Source organism: Ambystoma mexicanum, chromosome 1q, assembly GCF_040938575.1.
Source record: "Ambystoma mexicanum isolate Mex_15411 chromosome 1q, UKY_AmexF1_1, whole genome shotgun sequence".
NCBI classification, from domain to species: domain Eukaryota; kingdom Metazoa; phylum Chordata; class Amphibia; order Caudata; family Ambystomatidae; genus Ambystoma; species Ambystoma mexicanum.
In genome coordinates, this window is record NC_090922.1 from 1,302,252,630 (window position 1) to 1,302,276,226 (window position 23,597).

At 42.7% G+C, this 23,597-nt stretch overlaps 1 protein-coding gene across 7 annotated transcripts in view; it reads left to right on the forward strand.

Moving 5' to 3' along the window:
• The window catches only part of SSBP3 (single stranded DNA binding protein 3), a 370,009-nt gene that overhangs the window by 197,740 nt on the left and 148,672 nt on the right, over positions 1 to 23,597 (forward strand). For all 7 annotated transcript variants that reach the window (XM_069642134.1, XM_069642129.1, XM_069642131.1 and 4 more), the window contains one exon: positions 22,819 to 22,908. In XM_069642134.1, coding sequence (XP_069498235.1) covers positions 22,819 to 22,908 — 90 coding nt within the window. The remainder of the gene's footprint in view (positions 1 to 22,818; positions 22,909 to 23,597) is intronic.

Below are 23,597 nucleotides of genomic sequence, written 5' to 3' on the forward strand. Positions count from 1 at the left end.
ACTCCCCCTTCAGAAACATGCTAACCCTGGACATGGGCCTTCGTGGCTAGATTTTCATGGGCACTGGATGTTTTTAGCTGGGCCTTTATATGGATATTTTTCCCTTTTGCAAGATCATGACGTTTGGATGAATGAAATTAACCTGTCTGGCTTGTTTACCATCTTTAAGCTGCGTGGTTTTGTAGCAATCCATTTTTTAGAAACTACCGGGTTGCGAGAAGTTTCTTTCTTCCTAGGTAGGATTCCTTTGTGGCCCAGATCTGTTGAGCTGTCAATGATTGTTCATCTTGCTGCAGAGAGTGCTTTTATCTGGCCACTTTGTGCTCGGGCTTACTGTACATTGGTAGATCAGCTGGGTTCAGTTTGGCCCTAAACTTGTTCCCGTAGACAACCCAATACATCAACTCGGTTTTGCTACTCGTGACCATAGCTTTTATTTAATTTTTTTTTAAAAATACACCAACTATGTAATGACAAAAATATTGTAACCAAAAATTGAGATTTGAGTTCGCTCATTTGAGGGATTTGGGGGACCGGTGTGGCTGTCACCGGAGGTCTCATCAATAGGTGTAATATAATATACTCGCATCAGATCTTGACCAATACATCGGATTGATTTTGGAAATCTGGCGTTCAGAGGAGTATTAGAAAGGAGCTGGACTTTGTCCCTGAAGGAGGACTGGTTATAGTCTGAAATGCTTTGGACCGCCTTTTTCCCGTGTTGTCTCCAGATTAAAACCTCACCTATATTACAGAGGTTACACTGACCAAGCTTTAACCCCTATATGAAGTTGCCTAATGCTGAACTATATTCTTCTTGATATGTCCGGCATATTGTGTATCATATGCTATTGTGATATATGGTGTAGTGAAATGGGTAGCATCGCTATCCTATATAAGCTTAAGCTCCAGAATGTGAGTCTTTACTGAAAGCAGAGGGGCCAGTCTGGTTCGTATGCACACGATAAGGCCTTCCAGACGACCCCGTTTTCATATTTCCATCAATGTGGCAAATTCGAAAAATGTCATATGCATTTGCTGATTTTCATCCGTATCTGTTTTTTGTTAATGATGACCTGTTCTGCACAGGTGTGTTGGTTTAACTGCTATGCACTGCAGACGGCTTTCCTGCCCTTGCGTTTAACAAAAAAATGGAAGTGAAGAACGCAACGCAGCTTTGTGACCTCGGGCACGTTCCTTGTGAAAATGGTCACTTAGTGTTCAGTGGGACACTTTAACCTGTTGTCTGGCACCCGTGTCCGTATGCATTTCCAAAACTGCCCCCTTCATAAAGTCCAATCAGTTTTTGGAGTGACACCCACTGTCTCGCTGCGCTTCTGTTCTCGTCCCTCCGCCTCCCTGCACTGTCTGGTCGCTGTGAAATTGCACAGTTGTGCCAAGTTATTTCCTAGCGATATATTTAGCTAGAGCAAGATCGCCAAAGTGTGTTTGCCTAAGTGTGTTAGTAAACGGTACCCCCCTACCCCAGCACAGTGATGGAGGGGGGGGCTGGAATGTTAGCACAATGCGACCATGATTTTTTTTAGGAGCATGGGAAATGGCTGAGCTGACACCAGTGGAACACTTTGTGTTTTTGCTGCTAAAAAAAAGTTTTTGTTTGGTAATGTGATTTTCTGGCATAGATACCGGCCTCACAAAATAATCCTTCATAAGTAGAGGGCTGAAATGGTTTGCATTGGCATGGAGTGTTTTCTGTGCGTCAGGTGGCGCTCCACTGAAGTTTTATACATTTCTTTGCAATTGGGCAGCAAATCCGCTAGTCTGATTGCTGCAGGCAAACTATGTGGTATTCTGTACTATGTTCCACTGGTTGATTGGAGTTTGGGTCCGTGCCCCATCGCCCACCAGAAAAGCACCCATCTGTGGCTAGCACTGTACATAGTTTGTGCAGTGGAGAGCACTCTATGGAACCATGCGGTGTTCTGCTTTGGCTTTGGTTGAAAGGAAAGTCTCCAATGAGGGCCAAATGGGAGCAGCCTCTAAGTTTAGATTGGTCTGGACACTGCCCCTATTTTATCTGGCACACGCTGGGATCCGTGTCATGCAGACCCCATATGGACTGGAGTTGGGGTTGAGGGAATGATGTTCTTAGCTGTGGGAAGCCCCTGCTTGTGCCTTTCCTTACTGTGTGATCATGATGCAGTTTGGTAAGACAAACATTTAGGGTACCTGCTTTAATGGCAGGTGATGTTCCAGGTATCTAAACTATTAAAATCAATAGAAGTGAAGGTCTACCTTAGGCAGACAAATGAGGCAATCTAAAAATAAATTCTATGAAGTTTGATATGACAGTACTCCATGTCTGCCTTGAGAAAACTGCTTTTCAACTTTCATAAAACGTTCCGTGTTTTATCGCTCATTTGTAGGCCACTGATGGTCGCGCTTATTTAGAGTACTGTGAAAAGATTTGCGTCTCAGGCTCAACATTGGCTTAAAAAATCACATGTACGTAGCAAAAACCTTTCATCCTTCCGCCTTAGTTGCACAAGTTGTCATCACTCTACAGGACATCTTTTAGTTCAAGACGCAATAAATGAACGTTTTTAAGTTGTGTCCTTTATTCTGTGGCCAAGAAAGGAAGAAATGAAAAGAAATCGTGCCAGTAGGCGGTGTATATATTTGGGGATGTATCCATTTCTGCCCAAAGGAGTGTACTAATGAGGAGTCTCCACTCTGATCGCCTAGTCTGAACGCCATCTTGGAGTTGGTGTTTTGGAGCCGCTAAACCATGTGGTAGCAAGGGCAGACCCAACGGGGCAGGGGAGAGACTTCTCATCTTGAAATACCACCTATACTCGCCAGGGTGGCTCCGAACCTAAATGCAGATCATCAGGAGTGGGTTCTTGTGTTATTCCTCTTGAACTATTTGAATTGTTTTGGGAGGCAATGGTTTACATAGCTGTGGTTAATTGAAAAGAATGTGTTTCAGATATTTTACAACGATGCTCTACATTAAAACTACTACAATAAGCAAAATGATTAGTTTACCTGGTGTAGGTCAATTCCAATTCTGCTGGTTTGTTTGTTTTTTGGTATGATTTGGAATCCATGGAAAACGATCTCCCACTAAGTAATGCATGGCTGGTATTGAATATTTATAAAATGTCTATAAAATGTGTCTATTGGCCCAGGATATTGAAACCTAAAGGGTCACGTACAACTCTGGATTTTTCAGTTGCATTGTGCTTTTTTTATAGGCAAGGAGGAGGCCTGAATGTATTGCTGTTAGCACACTGATCTAAAGGTTTTCAACTTTGGTGAGCGGTTTGCACAAACCCGTACACCAATATGGAAAGACCCAAGTGGCTATCACAAACTATGGGCTACTTCAAAGGAGAATGAGCCCTTTTCTGTTTCCAGAAGACGTTCAGGTGTGAGGCACCTGGCAGGAGTGGTTTGGGCAGACAAACGAGCCAGCTATGTTTTCATTTATAATTTGCGGTAGGGAGGGCGGCAAGCAGGGGAAGTGAGAGAGCATGTCGGTCAGCCAGCTCTGAACACTGGTGTGCACTGACAGATCTGGCTTGTGTACAAAGTTTGGTGATGCACAGATGCACACACCTTCTAGGTGTTCACAATTCTGTCTGCATCCATCGCAAAATGCATTAATGCTGATGCTTTTGAATGGATGGGTTTATGGTGGTCACGTCTATTGTGAACTTTTTGTACAATGTATCGATAATACATTTTTGTAGAATTTTATGTTTCTTTTGTTTTTGTCTAATTTCTTTGCTTCACATCCCTGCTCAAACCTTATGTTGTATTCGCCAAGAGCGCTTTTAATTTATAACCATCTAATAGCCTCTTTTTATTTAAGTAATATAAAAAACGGAGACCGACACATCATTATTATTAGTAAATGAGAGATGCTTATTGAAATGGTTATCACATTTTCTGAGTGATATGATGCTTGAGAGTCCAGGCTCTGAGCTGGACTAATCATATCATCCAAGCACTGGCATTGCATGAAATAGTCATCACAGGACCTCGTCCTGCTGTTAATCAGGGTTCTGCTGTGTGTGGTATATGACTTGAAGACAGCTTTAATGAGATAAAAAGCTTAGCTGGAGTCCAATTAAATTCACTGTCCTACCTGTTTATGCAGCCCGTTTAAGTCGTGACCTGTACTGTAATTCTTTCTGCTGTGCTCTTGAAGCCCAGGGCAGGCAAGCAGTCCGCCGACAGCTAGCATTCACTCTTCTTCATTCTTTAACGGTGCATACCGCGTATGCAGCAGCGCCTTTTGCCGATTTATACTGGCACACTGAACTTTAGTTCTCTTTATATTGCCATTATGCATGCCTATCAAAATCACTTTTTTTTGTACAACCAGTCTGCAAAAGTTTTTTTTTTTTTTAAAACTGAGGACATAACTCTAAAATGTGTTTCTATGAACAGGCAATTTGTTCATAACACATGTAGAATGTAATGCCAATAAGGCCAAGAAGTTGACAAATGCAGTATGCAAAAGAAAAACATGTACTGGCTAATATCTGAAAAAGCATCTGATGGTTTCAGTATGCCATACCTGGCAGCCCCAGGAATTAGCCTTTTGCTCTGGAATGAGCATTGCGCCTTTTAAATACGCTCTTGCATCCCTGAATCTGGTTGTATAGGAATTGTTTGTTTTACAACTATTCGAATTACAATTGACCTTTTCACAATTGAGCGAATTGTGAAGGTCAATTGTAACATATATGTGGGGGGTGGATGGGGAACTCCCTGCAACCCCCCCACCCAACCCAAAACCAGAGAGAGAGAGAGAGAGAGAGAGAATTCTAACAATTGTAAACGAACAATTTGGCGTATACCATGAAACCTTACGAAAGAGTAAATTTGATGGACACTTCTGTCCCCTGCACACCTCTTGTACTGATATTATAGGCGGTCAATAGTTAGCTAGCGATTATTCAGTGTACAGTTTAAACAGTATTTCTCACCGATCACATAACACCTATATCCATTTAATAAACAGGCAATTTGTTCATAACACATGTAGAATGTTAAATTCTACATGTAATATAAGAGCGCTACGCGTTTCGGGAGACAATTCCACTTCCTCTGGAGCAAAAGTTTCATAAAGTACAAAATTTCATAAAGTTCAGAATGTGGGTTAAATCTTTCAATGGTGTCTATCAAAATAAAAACTAAAATCGGTATTAATCTTGTTTAAAAAATGTATCTTAGTGTAATGTCACTCTAATAAAGATAACATCACCTTCTGCAGTGTTATCACCCGGTCAGTCAATGTGACTGGACATCTGTCTAGAGTCTCATCACTATGGGTGAATCTCTGTAGATTAAAAATGACCAAATTGGGTGATCATATTATGCCTACTCATTCGCACCTTTGTGTTTTGTATAGTATTCAATAAAGGTGCCTACCTGCTTGTTCAACTGGTATGGAACATTGGTTTTTATTTCAATGTGGATGTCCTGCAAAGGAACATGGATATCCCTATTAACTATAAAGATTTTTTTCAGCATTGAAATACTGAATCTGGATGTCCGGGAATGCTAGTTCATTCTTACCTTGATCATGCAAGGTAGTTTTTTAATTCCATTTGTTGTGGTAGAAAATCAGTGTGTCCCTTGTGATGCTACAATAAAGGAATATATAACAGAATGGTCTAATTTCCTAGAGAATTTATTTTGGTAAATATCTGTATTCTCATGAGGAATAGATTTTACCAGGGATACAAAGTGTCTGTTAATCGGCCAATGTATCGAGCAGCTTTGGATGCAGGTTGTCTAGGCAATGGGAGTTCGCTCCTTACCTAATGGTATGAAGTATAGAACGTAACATTGTCTTAGTCCCTTATTGTGTTTTGTTCTATGCTTGTGTAGTATTTTAAATGACTGATCGCTTACCGGATTTGAAAGGGAAATGATGTTGCAGTGTTGGCTTGGACATGCTAAAACGCTGTCTGCGGCAAGATGGCCATTTAAAAATGACATTCTGTGTGTCTACGAGGGCGCAAAAATGTTATGTCATCACCTTTGTTTACATTATACACGGGTGTTGATGGCGATGCCGGTTTATATCCTCTACTTCGCACTGATGTTGTATACACAAGTGTATAAGACATGTTCCCTTTTGTCATTACTTGAAGGAGATCTCTGTTGTGAATTGCAATGGTATGGTGTCATACATTATTGTGGATACAGGTTTTTGTTAGGCATACATTGTTTAGCACATGTAACACGTGTCGGTCCCTTCACTTGTTCTATTTGCACATAATCACAATTCCTAATCGATTAATAACTTTTACATTCTTATGAACAGCAGTATACAGTGGGAATTATTCCTGAAGGCTCCTTCGTTGTCTAATGCTCAGGTTTTATACATAATCAGCAGAAGTGACAGAGTATTGAGATACCAGTTTGTCTTGCAATCATAAGTGTCACTGACAGTCACAAACTATATAGATAATCATAGGTATCGCAACTGGTGAAGAAATGTGAAGTCTGTCTAGAGAAGGTTATCTAGTCACTATAGAAATGGGGTAAGGGAACACTTTGGATTCTATGACCCCCCCACTGGAATAAACAATTTGTGGATTCAGTACTTTTTCTTTTTTTTTTTTTTGCTAGAATACTGGTCCCCCCTCCAACCCCTTCCCCCCCTCTTCTTGGTGGGGTCTTGACTAACTCCAGAACCACAAACGTTAATTGAGCTATGGAATTACCATTTTCAGCAAAGTGTCTGGCCACATGTGATTTTGAATTACTAGTTCTGATATTTGATGTGTGTTCTGTCAGCCTTTCTTTAATCTTCCCGGTTGTTTGCCCTACATAGAATTTTCCACATGGGCAAATCAGCCCATATAAAATTAATTTTTCAATCCCAGGTGGCAAAGTTTCTTAATTTGAATGTATGTCCTGTGTAGGGATGTCTGTGTTGTCCTTTCTGTATATTGTTGCATTGTCTGCAGTGGAGGCACGGAATGTTCTCTTTTTGGGTTTAGATAAGAAAATGTGTTTTTGTAATATTAGCTGTTGCTTTTTGGTATGTGGGATCATCCGAGATGATTCTTCGCATCTTCATGTATTGACTTAATGGTAAATTATCCTTCAGATGTAATGGATGATAACTGGCTTAATGTAATGTGGTGTTAACATCAATTGGTTTGCGATAAATTGTATCATTTCCAACAGGCTAATTTAATCTTCCATTCTTGGTGTTCCAATATGTTTGATCTCAAAGACATACATGAATATATTGGCATACGCAAAGACCATAGAAGACCCCATGGATGTGCCAGACACTTGAAGGTAATAGTTTCCCTGAATCCTTAACCATTTTGTTCTGAGTGTTTTTTGTGGTAGTGGTGGGCAGTTGCTGGTGTAGCCAATACTCCACTAACATCTACGTTTTCCTGACAGAATAAAGTGCCTCTGGTTGCTTCGAAGATAGAGTAAGGGGATTTCCCTTTCTTATGATGAGAGCCCTGGGAAGCTAGAGGGAAACTGACTGCTTTTACCTTCTTGATGCTTGGAAAACAGGGTTAGGTGACCAAGAGACACTTAGACACATTTTACTAATGAAACTCTCGGTATTGATTTCTGTATCAGAGTTGCACAGCTTCCCGTTGTAAGCCATTTGAGATGAGTGTGAAAGCACTGGACACCTTCCTTTTGTGAGGTGTCAATAGTGCAATTGGCCAATGTAAATATCTTAAAATGTGTACGTGAACATGTCTCCTCTCATTGTTATACACCTGGTTTCCGCAGGCTGTAGTACATAAATACTGAAGATTTGAAACCCTTGAAGGGATGTTCGGGTTTAGGTGAGGACAGGACCAGCATTGGGAAAGGTAAAGGTAATTTGTAAATACGGGTTGTGTGCTGGATTATTTTGGTTTAATTTCTTTGATGGCTTTGATTTGCAAGGCAGCCGGAGCTACGTTTGGTCTCTGGCATAGCTCTGATGGTAGTGTCATTTACAGGTACATTCAGCAAATTCATTCATACTCCTGAGCCAAATGCTCCTTCCGGATTGCTTACCCACGGTCTCCAACGATTGTTCCTTTACGGAGTTCCGACTGAGATGGCATATGAGAAAAGAAAAAATCCCATGCATTTTTGGGTTACAGACTCTTCTTAACCTGTGTAGGTGATATTTTCATTTTGCCTTGTATGCCAAAAATGACTATACTTTACAGTAGAGCTTGCTGGCAACAGATGCTTGCAGTAGTATAGGCCATGGATCTCTGCTACTATTCATCCAGCTGCTATGTTATTACACTGTATCTGCCAGTTCATAAAACCTACCCAGATCAACAAGGCATTGAAATGTGTGACTCTTAAATGCACAAGAAGCCGTTCTCCGGATTTCCATGATGGTGTGCTGAAGAAGAAGCTAGAATGGGCAAGCCATACACATGTTTTATAGATGGGTGGAGATTTTATAGCAGGGTAGGTAGGGATATTTGATCCACTTTGTCCTGCTACAGGATTGAAACTTGTTTTAGGACCCTCCCAAGTTGCTTTGGAGGAAGAGGGATCATGAATGGCTAGCATGTCACTTGCATTTCTGGCAAGCGCCTGGTTAGCTTGATACCCATCAGCAGTGACATGTCCTTAATGCACTGCAATTGATGCACAATTGCTAAAGAAGCGCGACACCAGAGAGAATGCAGGTCATGGAATCCTGAATAAGGTAAGTGACGCAGTGGGGGTGTAGAGAGAGGACCCCCCTCTTTCCTGGGTGTGCGAAATGAGGGACAGGGGTGGGAGGAGCACCTGCAGGTGGGAGGGACACCCTCGTCCATGAGGCAGGTCTTGGGGTGGACAGTGAGGGAAAGTGCCCTGTGGCATTTGCTGCGTGGGAAAGGCCCATGCAGTAAATGTCACCGGAGCACAGACCTGGAGCCGTCGGATCATTTTTACTTCCCAGACCGGTTTGTGTCATGAGCATACTTATTAACTATGTGTTTGGGAATGTGTATACAAGAGTACTATGGAACTCCTTGAAAAACATTTAAATCTTAATGGGGCAAGTCTAATCCTTGCTTCCAAGTGTTAATGCTGATACTCAGGAGCTGATGTTTAGCTCCTGATAATCCAATGTTTGTTTATTTTGACTGGCCAACTTCATCCTCCAATGTGCAGCCGACATGTGGGCAAGTGTATTTATTTTATAAATTAAACCCCAGGGCCTTAAAGGAACTTCCTAGCAGCAAAATGTTTATGCTTAAGGCCTTCATTGCCCATGATTGTTCAATGTGTGTTTTCGTACTATCCTATCGGGGTTGATCAGCTCAGTAAAGGCCTTGGTCACCTTGGACCCAGTATCTTTTCTGAAGCAGCTTTCCAGAATCTTTAGTTACACTAGCCATTTGCTCGGATGGCAGCCAAGCCAAGGCATCTCTACTGACCAAACTGGCTCCATCTTATAATGAATGATTGAATTTCTGCAGCCACATCCTGGCTCTTCAAAGTGGTTTGTTTTATCATGGTATTTAAATACCAGTCAGACGGGGAAAGGGTGGCCTTTGCTGTTCAGCAGCCTACACACTTTTTGTAGAGTTGCTGGGCCTACTGGAGCCGATTCCTTCCTATGGTGTACAGAAAAGAACTAATGCCTCTTTATGCCCAGGAGTGCTAGGGTTATCCATAGAAAATGCGCCTATTCACGGGAGAATGTTTTGACGTTGGCAACAATTTTAATTGCAGTAGGCAGCAGCATCTCGTCCTGCTTCTGCCCTCCTACGATATGAAGCACCATGGCCCACCCACAGCATATCTATAGAAAGCTATTATGCTTTACCGAACACGTTTTGTATTTATTTATATCGCGCACCAAACCATGAGGTAACTGGGCGCTTGAAAAGCTTAAAGGTTACATACATGGTGAAGAGAAGTACATTACAGTCAAGTGTGAAGACGAGTGGGGCCCTAGTTACAGGTGGGTCAGACAGCAGGAGATAATGTACAATAGCATAAATAAGCAGAAGGCAATGAACAATCGCATAATAAGCAGTGGTCAGATGAACATAATGGTAACATCTTAGTGAAGAGGCTTATTGCTCAGCCAGTTTTTTTTTTTAATTCTAGCTTTGAAGGTGAGGAAGGAGGGTTCTTGTCTGAGAGGGATGGGAATAGAGTTCCATCATTTGGCAGCTTGTACTGGGAAGCTGGCTCCCACGGCTGCTTTTAGATTGCATCTTGGTACAACCAGGTTGTGGGAGTGAGGCGATCTGGTGGTGCGTGCAGGTTGATGTATACAAATTTTGTCTGACGGGTATTTCGGGGCTGCGTTTGAGGGGCATTTGTGTGATGGCCAAGGTGCGTAGTGTGATTCTGTCACAGATGGGCCACCAGTTGATTTCTGTGAATGGATATACGGCAGGAACTGGGAAGACCGAGTGCTGCTCTCAGTGAGTTATTCTTGAGTTATCTTTTGTTATTGAGCCAAAATCCTGGTGGAGGTGCCCGCACTGAAAGACGGTAGTGACCTTGAGTATAAGGGTCACCTGGGCATTGCCCATTGCCACTAGAGCACAACTGCTCATTCTCATGGCCTGGCTGTGTCCCTTGCTATGCAGGTTTGCATATGCCTCTAGGGTAGATCCATCGTGCAATATTGGTGTTTGTAACTTGAAAGTGCTGTTTTCAGGTGCTGTACTCTTCAATCAAATGGAACGAGCTTCACCTGCAGCCCAGCTTTATCTGTATCTGGTAGACTTTTCTGTGGCATGTGGGATTTCCACTGAACAATTAAAGACCTTATTCAGTGTTTTAAAATGGCGCAGTACCATTGGAAACTGCTCTGTGAATCAAGCCCTTAGGCCGTGCAAAAAGCCATATGGCTATCTCGCGCTAGCACCGCAGAGGACCGTATTACGGTAGCCTGCACTCATCCGACCCAGAATGCATTTCTTGAACAGAGGAAGGCTGGTGTTAGTAGCCCAACTTCACCTTCCTGGTGAGCTCTTGCAGCTAGCTCTGGGCTGCGGGCGCAGTGTGATTGGACACCTATGAGCAGTTTGGGTATCCGTTTATTGGCTCCATATTTTTGCCCAATATTGCTTGCATTCGCTCCGGATTTACAAAGCCATGCTTCCAGACAGCAGCATGCATTCAATCAGTTAATGACTGATGAATCGTGTAATGGGTGATACAATCACAGTGCATCTAACAGCTTGGATCTCTGCAGCCGAACCAGAGGATGCTAGGTCGTCTCATGGTGGGGACTAAACAGAGGCTGTTAGCTCAATTAGCGCAATTAGTGTGCGATTTAAAGGCTTAGTCGGCATCTGTTGGAGCACCAAGCCAGCCTGTTGACTGGATGTCTAGATTTGCAAAGAATACTCCAAAGGGTTTGCTCACAGGGCTTTTTCAGTAAGTGATGTTCAGCACTAAAACGCATGCGCTACGCCCTTAAAGGTAACCAGCAACATGAGGCATATTGTTCGTTGTAACTGATCCATTTTTTTTCCTTAAGTTTTTAGCATCTCCACAACCCGATGTATTTCTATGTGGCTTATATGTGGAAGTTTTGAGATGAGTAAATCGTTATTAATGGGCCTCACCCCAGCTGCTGTTTGAAAAAAGAATTGTAATACATTTTATATTTAGCTTTGCTGTCTTATTTTATTGTAAATCAAATAAATACATTATATTCTAAATAGTTTGAAAACGGAAATAGAAATAAAATGAACTTGACCGTCTTACGCTAGGGCATGTATGACACTTTGAAGCCCATTGCTTGGTAGGATATTGCCCATCTCAGTGGTGCTTTTTTTAATCCACGTTAAAGTCGTGCTCTACTTTTATCCTGTATTAAATGTTTCTGGTTACAATATGAGAATAATGGATCTAATATTACAGGGTAATGCGGAAATAATCTATAATGAGAACATTACTTCTAAAAATCGCTTGTAATAATGTTCTACATGCCCACTCTGGCACCTCTGAAGAGAATCCTGCACGTTGCAGCCAGGCTCAAAGGACCGTGTAGGTATGACCAATACCCTTCCAGCCCTGTGGGAACTACACTGGCTGCCCCGCCCGACTCTGATGCCCTCAAGACAGTCAGCATCTCCTACAAAGTACTAACAATGCCCCAGCATACCTTGCTGACAAAGCATAGCATCTTTGAAGACCACGAGACCAGCTTCCAAACCAGGAACTGCAAAAGTGAAAAGGCCACCAAACCAACCCCTCTGCTGTCAACCAATACGGACCTTGAAACCACATTCCTCCTGATCTTGCACTGCTGCCCCTCTTCCAGCAGTTCCGAACAGAACTGAAGACTCATCTCTAAACATTTCTCAACTATCACGCGTCTAAGTCCCTTTTAAAAATAGAATTGCTTATTCTCCAACTTGCTGTTTTTCTATGGGTGTAGATAAATTGAAAAATAGTTGTGCTGGTATATCACTGGAAAGTTACTTATAAAGCCAATTAGCCAACAAGAGATGGTTTTTGTCACTGAACAAAAGAACCTTAAAGATTGAGCTTTTGAGAATTTTTAAATATTTACTAATGTCTGCTCTGGTGTTCTTGGGACTTTGGGTATCCAGAGTCTGCCTTAGAATCTTGTGCTTTTACTGACATAAAGATGATTTCCTCCTTGTGTTTTAATATGTGCTGCAAACATATGGCTGTCTTCGGTGTGGATACTAGTCGTCTTTCTACTTCTATCAAAGTGAGAACACATGGCAATAGGTTTCTGCTATAGCCCAGTCATGTGCAACTCAAATGTGCTCATGAAACCTTATTTTAAAGAACTTGGAGTACGACATTAAGTATCCACGAAAGGCATTTGTTGCCCCCGTATGGCCAGTGCAGCCCTTTTGCTGTTGACTGCAGAAGCGCAGCTTGGTTATGGAGAAGAATTCTGTTAAGTGGGTCAATGTAGCCTACAATACATACCCCCTAGCGCGGTTAATGCCTCTCTCAAGCAATCTGTCCTTTCGGCACTGTAGAATACAGTTTAGTCCCACGATAAATGTGGTCTAATTGTTTGTGGCTCCTACACCCTTTCCTTCTAATGCTTTCCTGATCATCGTATCTATCCTCTGCCCTCATCTCAACTATCTACCTGACTTGGCTGCTCCCTACCACAAAGGCATGTTCTATTCTCCTTTGCATCTCTGACGGGCAAAGCGCTTTGACGCTATAACACATGGCAGGAGGCACTATACAAATGCAAGATAACAAAGTGAATTTCACTGGCTGATAATCTGTGGAACATTCCAGATCTAGACGGTGTCCTTGATTCCCTCTTTAACCTGTATCCCTGTAACCCCCTGCCCACTCTACCCACTTCCTTCTAATGGTACCCTTGCATGCCAATGACATTGGTGTCCACGTCCCCGTAATCCCTCAGTGCTGTGGCTACATTTTAAGCAGGTTTACACTTACCCATACATATCATTGTATCCACATCACTGCATCCTATTACTGCCGTCTTATGTTGTCCAGTGCTAGTTTGCTACCCAGAAAGCTTTGCACGATATAAAACCCAAGGTATTGTTTAATTGGTTTCCTGGCATAAGATGGAGACACCCTTTATTCGGATAGGCCTCCTTTAAATGAACAGTTTTGAGAGAATACTGTCTGATTCTGTTACCCTGAATGATGGGGCGGGACTGTATATCGGGGGCATGAAATAAGCCGTGTCACCTAATGTGAAGCAATCATTTTACACGTGTAAAAATGCAGATATATTTCTCAAAAATACACGCATGCATGAATGCCTTTATAGCTGAACTCTGATTTGTAATATCATTCTAAGGTGCAATTGGGCTAAGTGTCCCATTTATTACCCAACGTATAGCACGCTGAATTGAATGGAGAATGCTTTTGTTCCTGAACTATTGACTCTTCCTGCTATATACACTTAAAAGCAGTTCGTTTTAAATCCCACTTAAACAAGTAAGCTATCTGTATTGGAAACTTTGGCTTTCTGCATAGCTGTGGGTGGTCAGCCGATGAACAATAATAGCATGCGTCTCTAAGCTTACAATTTGCAGTGCAGTGTGAAGGAGTGTGCAGCAGTAAAACTTTTGTTCTATGTTGCCTGTAGTGCTATTTATACCACGTTGATGGCTCAACAAGTGCTTTTTACGCACCTTGGGTGTTACAAAGAGAGCCGTATACAAGTGTTAACAACAAGCGTTAATAATATAGCACGACAAGGAACTTTTTGAGCAAAAACCTGAAGACGGATATGCACCTTGACCTATTCGGTTGTGCTGGAGTTTGGCATGCTCCGGGGTGCATGGAGATCGGAACAAACCTTTGTACCAACCAGTTGCCGCAAACCGGCCGTTGTGGCTTGCTTTCAATGGGCAAATACTAAATGTGACATTCAAGGAGCGTGTGAAGTACACTTGCCAGTCCTTGTGTGAATTGGGGATTGCCTTGAGCGTATTGTGTGCTGGAGAGGTGTTTGGCTTCTTTGTAAGATATTGAAAATCTATAAATAGCTGTACAGTTCACGCACATTCCAGGGAGTTTTGAAATGTCATGCGGCCCTTGTTTTTCCCTAAAAGTAGATGTGTATGGCATGCTGGTGGCGGTGGTTTTAATGCACAGCAACTGTGCGTTCCTAAGCACAAGCAGCTCTCTTCATTAGTTGTCAAATCTAGCGTTGTATGTATGACTTGTATACTCGTGCAGCATCAAACCGGAATTCAAACTTTGAGTGGAGTTAACTATTTGTATGACAGAATATCTAGTTTCTAACCTCAGCTCGTAGTGCCTGTTTCCCCCATCTGTGAGGTGTGGAGGAGGGGTGAAGAATGTATGGCCACACAGTTCAATTTATTAACAACTGTTAAACATAAAATAAAATCTGGAACTTTCTGTCCTAGAGTTGATGATTTACTCTTGACTTGCAATCGCTTACAGACTAGTTTCTCACATTCTTTGATTGTTTTAAATGAATCCATGGCCTGGCCCCCTTATCAATCTTCCTTTACTCTTGTTATATGTTCTATCTCCCGCTCAGATTAGCTCATTGGAACTCTCTTCCCCTCTCACTTCGCTCTGCCTGCTCTATTCGAATGTTCCAATCAAACCTAAAAACTCACCTTTTCTTGTCAGTTCATTCTGTCTGCTTACATTGTCTTGTGATTGTACTGATTATTGATATATTTTGTTGAGCGCTTTTGGCGAAAGTTGCTCTATACATTCAATGAAATGTAAATGAGACTGTTCAACACTGGGCATGCTTTCATGTGCGTTTTGTCAAACTAGGAGGCTGCTTCTTTCTGTTCAAAATCTCAATGAAAGCATGTGCTGGGACCAGCACGACGTTTTCAATACTTGACCTTTCCTACTAACATAGAGACATTAAACGGGAGAGGATTAAGTATGCCTAAGCCAGGGTGCACAATTTACGCACTCCACTAGCAATTGGTCAGTCCTATTTGACTCCATTTGAAATGGTGTGCTGTGTGTATGTTTAGAATTGCAGTGTAGAGTGACTTTATTGTATATGGCTGCCCAGTAATTAACTTGAATTTGTGCTCCTTACCCAAGCATATGGCATACTTTGGACTTCAAAGGCACCAATAAAGTGAGTAGGAGACTGTTCTTTTAGTGTTTCCAAATGCGATTAGGGTGCAAGGATGGGGGTTATGATTGGATGACATATAATAAACTAGGAATGCCGCATTTGCTGTGGGTGAAGGTCCCAGAAGTGGCTAAGAGGATGCCACCAGAATATTTTCCGAGCTCCAGCACAACACCCTGCCAGATGTGCCCAACTGATAATCTCTAGCCACCTCGCCCTCTGGCAAGCTATCCTCCATTGGGTTCCACTCCAGTCTATGGCTTCTTCTCCCACCGCAGGCCCGTAACATTCCCCAGTTTTTTCCAGCCACAGAAACCATACACCGCCCACTTTGCTTACCAGTTGCACCTGGGCTCTGTTGAAAGGGCTCAGCTCTAGGCAGCCACCCTGGTGGTGGTGATGACTGTTAAACTTTATAAATGCTTATTGTTTCAATTCTTCACTCTGACATTTCATTCCACTCTTAATGTGAGTAGTACTGGGTGTCTCTTTTAGAGCCTTTTAACTAAGAATAATGCACTTTCTAAATGTGTAGTTTAAACACGTTTGTGTAGCTCAACTGGCTAATTACCCCTCTAGGTGGCATTTATTGATTGACCTGGAGATTGCAATAGTGCCCATAACTGATGGTTATGCTGGAGCAGTAGTGATCAACTGATGTGCAGTGTCACCTGAGGAATTGATTTTGCGCTCAATGATTATTTTGCAGAAGAGCAGCAGTCGCTAACTTGGAAGCCACAGTGCTCTATTCTGTATTCCAGAGACTAAACTCTTCCTCCGTTGTATTGTTGCCAAAGTGTTTATAATTTGCCCATGCAGCTTCAAAATTCTTCTTAATCAAATTTAACCTCTAGATTATGCATCCTTTTGTGGGAAGACCATTTGCGCCTGCTTTCCACCAGACCCCTAACGAGTAGCAATGTTTTGGTGGACCCCCTGAAGTCGAGGAGTGGCAGTGGACGGGCAGGTTGGGTGCAGTAGCTGGAATTTCGTAAAACCTATGGAGAAGGAAGGGAAGGGAGCAGTGTGCTTGTCATTGTCAGTGGTATGTAAATTCGCAAACAACTTCACAAAATTCCCTCCTGTTGTTCCCGAGCTAATGTTTGGGTTTCAATAGTTTGACACACTGGCCATTTGGGGACAGATAACTAGATTCTTTATTTCAATACTAAGTGTAATCTCTTTTTCGAGAGATTTTTCTCTCCTCGGGCACTTTAAGGTGCCACATCAGCTTAACCATTGCCATATCAAATAACGTGGGGCTCTGACCCAAAGAGTGCTTTGGACCAAATTGTATCCCTTATCTGAACACTTTTTTGATGGAATACTGTTGCTTATGTGCATCATGCGTGCCCTCCTAACTATCCCGAAAAACAGAAACTGTATTCATTCCTTTGGTGTCTGTGATGGTGAACTTCGTCTGAATGCCATAATCAAAAGAGGACACGTTCCTTTTTGTTTTTGATGATGTACATAAGAGCAGAGCGGACTGCCTCTGTAGAGATGACATCCTGGAGAGGCAGAGCCATGCAAGGCCGCTGGACCAGCAGTGGTGTGGGATACGAGAGAACCACTAATTGGAGGCCGAAAGGCGGGTGTTGTCACTGAGTGGGAGGCTCCGGTCAGGAGAAAAAAATAATCCCAACTGATGGCGTGACGTGGAGGGCCTGGCACCCGGCAACTGACACACAACCAGAGGGAAGAAGGGAACCCAGGTCCCTGAGTTCCACCCGGCAGGTGCCTTTACCACCAAGATGAGCTCCAACAGGAAAGTGAACACCCCCAAAGCGAATGCCAGCCAGTGACCGCTATGAACTCTGGTTCCCAAGACTTGCAAAACCGATGAGGTTATGGGGACCGATAATCTGAACCCAGAGAACCATTGCTGGGAAAGACGATAAAGGTACAAGAGTTTGAGAGAGAGCTGAACGGGCATACCCCTTATGTAAAATAGAGCGAATGGTGGGTGCGGGATGCGATTTGTAAAGTGCACATCATTTAAGGCGATTACTGCAGCATTGAGCTGTGGTGTGGATTTTCTGGTGTACATCTAATTGGGTAGGTGAGATGAGGATGTCCTCGCTTGGGAGGGAGCTGTAAATAGCTATAGGATCTCCCAATCTCACATTAGTTAGGTTTTGTCAAAGTGATATAGGAGCATGCAATTCTTGATCAGTGCTAATAATCGGGGGAGATCGGGTTCGTACAAGCAGTCCCATCTACTACCTGTCAGGAGGCCAGACTGTGGGGGGCCCCAACAAGAATGAATAAAGAAGACAAACACGTCATAAGAATGCTGCCATTGATGGTTTCCTGTTGTCCAGTTGAACAGATCATTGCCTTCTAGCATTCTACACACCACTTAACAGTCCACAGCAGCAACATGCCAGGACAGCATTTATTTATTTTTGTCGACTTTGTATAGGTGTTTTGCGGATAGGCTCATCCTTTTGAGTGACTGTTTAATGAAGTCATCGCTGGGGAAATCTGCCAGCATTAGATGCGCTTGACCCTAATTAGATTCATAACAAAACCAGATTGGGACAGGGCTGGTTGTGCTAATTACAGGCCAGTATTCTTGTTAAATTCTGACATTGAGATCTTATCTAAGCTATTTGCCACACGTCAGGCAGTGTGGCTTTGTGACCAGTTGATCCAGTAGTAATTGTATCCGAACCCTGCTACATTTTCTGTATGCTTAAAAAGTTAGGGATGCAGCAGCAATATTTGACGTGGGGGAAGCGTTCAACTGCATGAGCTGTATCTTCTAATATTCACTGTCTGTTTAGTTTTGCTTTTTAGAACGTTGTACTCTGGGAGAGGTGACGCTCGTGTCTACCAGTGGAATGCAGTCCGAATGTTTTCGTCTAGGAAGGGGGGCACAATAAGGATTTTCACCTGTTCCAACTTTTATTTGGCTCTAGTGGATTTTATGATTTTCATCTGCAAACGCAATGGATGAAGGTAGTGTCAATTGGACCTTTTAGAGATCAAGACCCTGGTCTATGCTGACCTCATAATTATATTTTATATATATATATATATATTTTTTATATAACACACTTAATACCCAAGAGATTTCTAAGCACAAACCTGGGATTCAAACTTGTGTGTTGCTCTGCGTCGTCTTGCTTCCACGACCAGCGCGTTGCCACTGAGCTATACTACCCGTGCTTTTAGTGATTTTTTTTGGGAGACACAAGTTAGCTGCTTGGGATTGCTGCTGAATCTCATACATACTTTGAGAGGATCGCTGGTCACAAGGTCCACTGGGGGACAGCAATGTCTTGCTGATTGATGTCTAGGGCCTGCTTTTGGGGTAAATTCTAAGAATGTGACTTGGAATGGTCAGAGTGGTGTCAAATACCTGGTCTTTTGATGTGAGACCTATCAAGGGTAATGGTAAACCTTTCCAGAGTAGAGGAGGTAGTATATTACTAAGTGGTCTCATCCAGGTCTGTTGTGAGGTTAGATGTGCTGATCTAAATTATAGTCCATTCCAGTTTGTTTTAAGTTATCAATGTATTGCTGCTCTCCTTGATAACCCAAGAAATAAATAGATCCATGTACTCGAGGATCTCCCTGTGGGGCGTAGAGAGAGGACGGTTTGACTGGCAGGTCGTACAGAGGAGCCTGCCGTGGAGGCAGGGGTAAGGGATAGGTTTGGTTTGCCAGGGTTATTTAAAAACCAATTAAAAGAAATCTCTTGGATGGATATATGAAGAGGTCATAAAATGTACACTTGTGTTGAACACTCACCAGACCTCCATTGTTCCGCATTTTGCAACCTACCAACCCATTCTCACATATAATACTTATCAGACTTCATTCTTAACTCCTAACTTACATCATCCTTGCACATTAGAATGAAAAAGCGAGAGAAATTCGGTGAATCCTAAGGCTTCATCACCTGGAAGGTGCAGAAACCGTGTAGATCTGTGCTGTGAACAATGCACACAAATGTAACTCCTTGGCATCAGTGGTTTAGAAATGTGTACCCCTAAATACTATGATATGGTGTGAGTACAGTATGTTAATGCAAAGACCATTAGCATGAAGTCTGGGTGAGGAGGATGACTGATATGAAGGGGTGTGAAGAGAATAAATTATGTCCTAGTGTGTGTGTGTTTTAGGGCATCCCGATTTCCCGCTTACCCTCCCTGTTCTCCTCAATTATCCTCCTCACTCATCCGTTTTGTTTCTTGTACTTTACCTCTTGCCCCTAACCCCCTTTGAGTAAAAATAAAGACTGCGTTTGAAATGAGAACGTCTAAATAATGATGGTTAAAGCATCAATTCTAGTCTGCTTAAGGGCAGGTGTACAGTGTATTTCGTAAACCATTAAGTGTTCTCTAATAAAAAATAAGTTAAACTCCGGTTCCGAGCCACATCAGCAAGCAAAGCATTGTGGGTATGCATATTGCGGACGTGAGATGCAGGCTAAAATGGGAAGGCTGTGTGGGAGAGCCCAGGCAGAGCCACAGTTTTAGATCCGGGAATGAATAGACATTACTGACAGATAAAGACCTGGTGCCGAAGTTACAGGCCCGAGGAAAGTGAGGGCCTTAAAGTGCTCGATGCAATTACCTCCCAGCAATGCCCCCCTCACCGAAGCAAACGGCTCCCATGGAAAACAGAGATTGAAGTCTCCATTTCCTAGGCAGTCTTTGCAGGACTGACTCGGGTGGGCGAGTAGCGTTGGAGCAGATAGGTAGGTGCTGGCTGGTGTGGGAAGACCAGGGAGGTGGTAAGACACCAAGAGGTGTTTAAGAGACAAGGGGGGGGGGGGGGAAGAATTCTGTAGGCCATTATACGCCGGCACCAGTGGAGGCCAGTTGCTGGCATACAGGTGCTTCGGGGTTGGGGACCTGCAAAGGTGGCCATGGCCATGGCCATATGGTAATGTCTGCCTTCAGAGCTCTTATTGGTAGGGAGGCCTCCTGACATCACCTCTCAGATTCTAATGTGGTGAAATGGTCATCCTAGCCAGCCATTATATTTGGTATTTTAAGAACACCTATTGCCAAGGATACTTGAAGTTCTCAAAGGCCATTTTTGGTGTACTAAAGAAGAATGCATTGGGCCGGCACTATGGTGGAAACCTCTGTAACCCTACATGTTGAATGCTATTTTAGTTATTTTCCTACTAGTTTTGTAACTTATTCTGTGACTGCCTAGCGTGGATGGGATTTCTTTCTGGTAAAAAGCACCTTTTCGTCAGGATGAGCGGTCGGCCTTGATCACCTGATTGGTGTATGACCATACTACCATTTTAGGTCTGCTCTCTTGAATGTTTGCAACTAACATTAGAAATGTACAAAGGGTAACTGCAGACCTCGAAATGCAACTTGACGGAAAGTCTTAGAAGAAATCTTTGTTGCACAAATCCTAAATGTAATTCCATTATACACATTTTTGCTTGCCTAACGATAAAAGCTGAAATGCAGGCAGGTTTTATCCTAATATTGCATTTATATTGAAAGCTTCATGTCCGATTCCTGTTAATGCTGTTCTTTTATCTACTTCGAATGGAAGAAATGCTTCGGGTGACTTGCTGTAGTCTGAAGGCTTAAGAAGGGTGGTGATAGCTTGCCAGATTATCACTAAATGGGCATCCACTCAGTGTGTTTAGAACACTGTAATTTGACACTAAGGTGATGTGATGTATGTGTAGGATATGAATGTCTAATTGGCCAGCAATATATATTGTTCTCTACAAGACCATGTCACAAAATTCAAGATTAAAGGACTCTCCAGCTAAAAGAAGCCACAGTCTGGTACTAACTTGAATAACATTGTTGCCATCAAAGCCTCTCCTTTGGCTTTTGGGGCTGAAGGCTATATCCCCATACAGAGTGATAGCCTAAACTGTGTCGAGTGGAAAGAAGTGTTTAATGTGGAATTATGGATGTAGACTATCAGTTTGTGATTTAGTGATGGCCCGCACATTACGTTCTCTGACGAGAGTACGCATCGGGAATGTTATTTCATTGATATGCCTGGTCGTCGCACCGTGGTACAAATCTTACTTAAGAAGGGGGGTAGTAACTGTTAATTACAATACATTTCATTTACAGCGGGAGAAATTATTTATTGTGTAATGGCTTCAGAGCCCTGAAGTTTGACGCCGTGCATTTGTGAGTAGGTCACCCACTCCTTGGCTTGTTTGCATTCTGAGACTTTTGCTTTCCCTATATTAAATTCAGGATGGCAAGTCCCGAGTGAAAACAAAACGGGAATTCATTGACTACTCACGGATGGCATAGCTACTTTATTTCTGTGTATTAAAGGAAGTTCTAAAGCAAAGCATATAAATGTTAATACACTGGTTCTTCAGAAATTAATACAAGCGTTGGTCACACTGAATGAGGTGCAATTAACTATAATGTGCACATATATATACTTATTTTAAATATCAACTATTGTTATGATTGTGTTAAGACAAGGAATGTGTCATTTTCCTTTAGTGTGTACAATAAATAGGGAAAACTAGTAGTCCAATTTTACTGTGGATGGTTACTCATGTGACTCACCTCATGTTTTCGACTTAAGCTCCTATCAGCCCTAGTCCACGTATTCAATGGTAATCCTGGGAGTTGTAGTCTAAACACCATGATCTGGAGTTTCAGAGAGCAAGTATTAATCTGAACCACTTAATTTACCAGATTTTGATATGTTTTTAATGGATCTGTGATCACTGCGCCGCCTGCATAGTCGACCACGAATGTCGCCCTCCATTACGGCGCGGCGCAGTGATCATAGATCCCTCGTCGCCAATATCCCTTACCTGCACCCCCAACACACTTACTGTCTCAGCGGCACAGAAGTGTGCTGCTGACTCGCTTTATCTCCTGCAGCGTCAGTGCCCACCCACCTACATGGGTCACAGCTAGCGTCGCAGGGGTCTTTTTTCTTTAATTATGTATCCAGCTCTCCATGTAACAGAAGCAGGGCCACCACTGCAACCTCCAAAATTGGGGAGGGAGGAGGGGGGGGGAACAAGAGGGTGGGGGTGTTAGGTGTGCCTACTCCATTTAAAATATCGGCGAAAACCACCATGCGGGAAAAATGCACAAGTAATGTGCAATCCAGGAAAGTGACCCAGATAAATGCACGTACAATCGATATAGTGCTCTTTTGGCCGCAGTGACACTTGTATAGAAAATTGTTGAGAAAACGCTTTCTTTTGTAAAGTATGCATTGATCGCAATGTGCAAAAAGTTTCTTGTGAATCTAACCCCCTCTGTTCCATTATGTCTTTGCAGAGTGCAGCTGCTGCCCCAAGTCCTGTGCTTGGAAACATTCCCCCCAACGATGGGATGCCAGGAGGCCCGATCCCTCCGGGTTTCTTTCAGGTATGGCATGATGTTTTGTCGAAATGTAACGCATGTTAAGTTTCATGTCTGTTTTAAGGCACCTGTTGGCTCTTCTTTCCAATTGTTTTGGTTGATCTATAAAGGGAGGAAACCTGCCACAGAATGGGCTGTACCTAGTAGCGTAATGAGAGTGCGAGTTGTGCTGGAGGAGGAGGAGTGGTAAGAGGTTAATGAACAGTATTTCACGCAAGATTTGGTATTTCAACCAGATTGTTCTCTGCTCCTCCTTGCTGTTCATCGTTCTGTGGTATCATTTTCCTTCTATGGTATCATTTTGTACCCATTTTGCATCTGAAGAAAACAAAACACAATTCTGACAATGCAACAATACGTCCATCCTATTAAAATAGAGAAAAATGGTATATTGCTCAAATTACCAAACTTAACTTTCAGTCACTACTTGCAGCACTCCTATAATTAGGACTTCTATCAAGTAACATGTCTACATATGCATACATACATACCTTTCAGAGCAACGATCTGTAGCTTAACACCCAATGTTGGAATTGGATCTTGGGGGAATCCCACTAGGCACTAGGGGAGGATGGGAAATCTGGGGGGGTTAATCCTCCCCCTGCTTAAACATTTGCCTCTCAGCCGCTGAGATGAATCATGAACATCTGGAAAATAGCCCAGTTTCTTATGTCAGCAAAGTATTAAATGTTCAC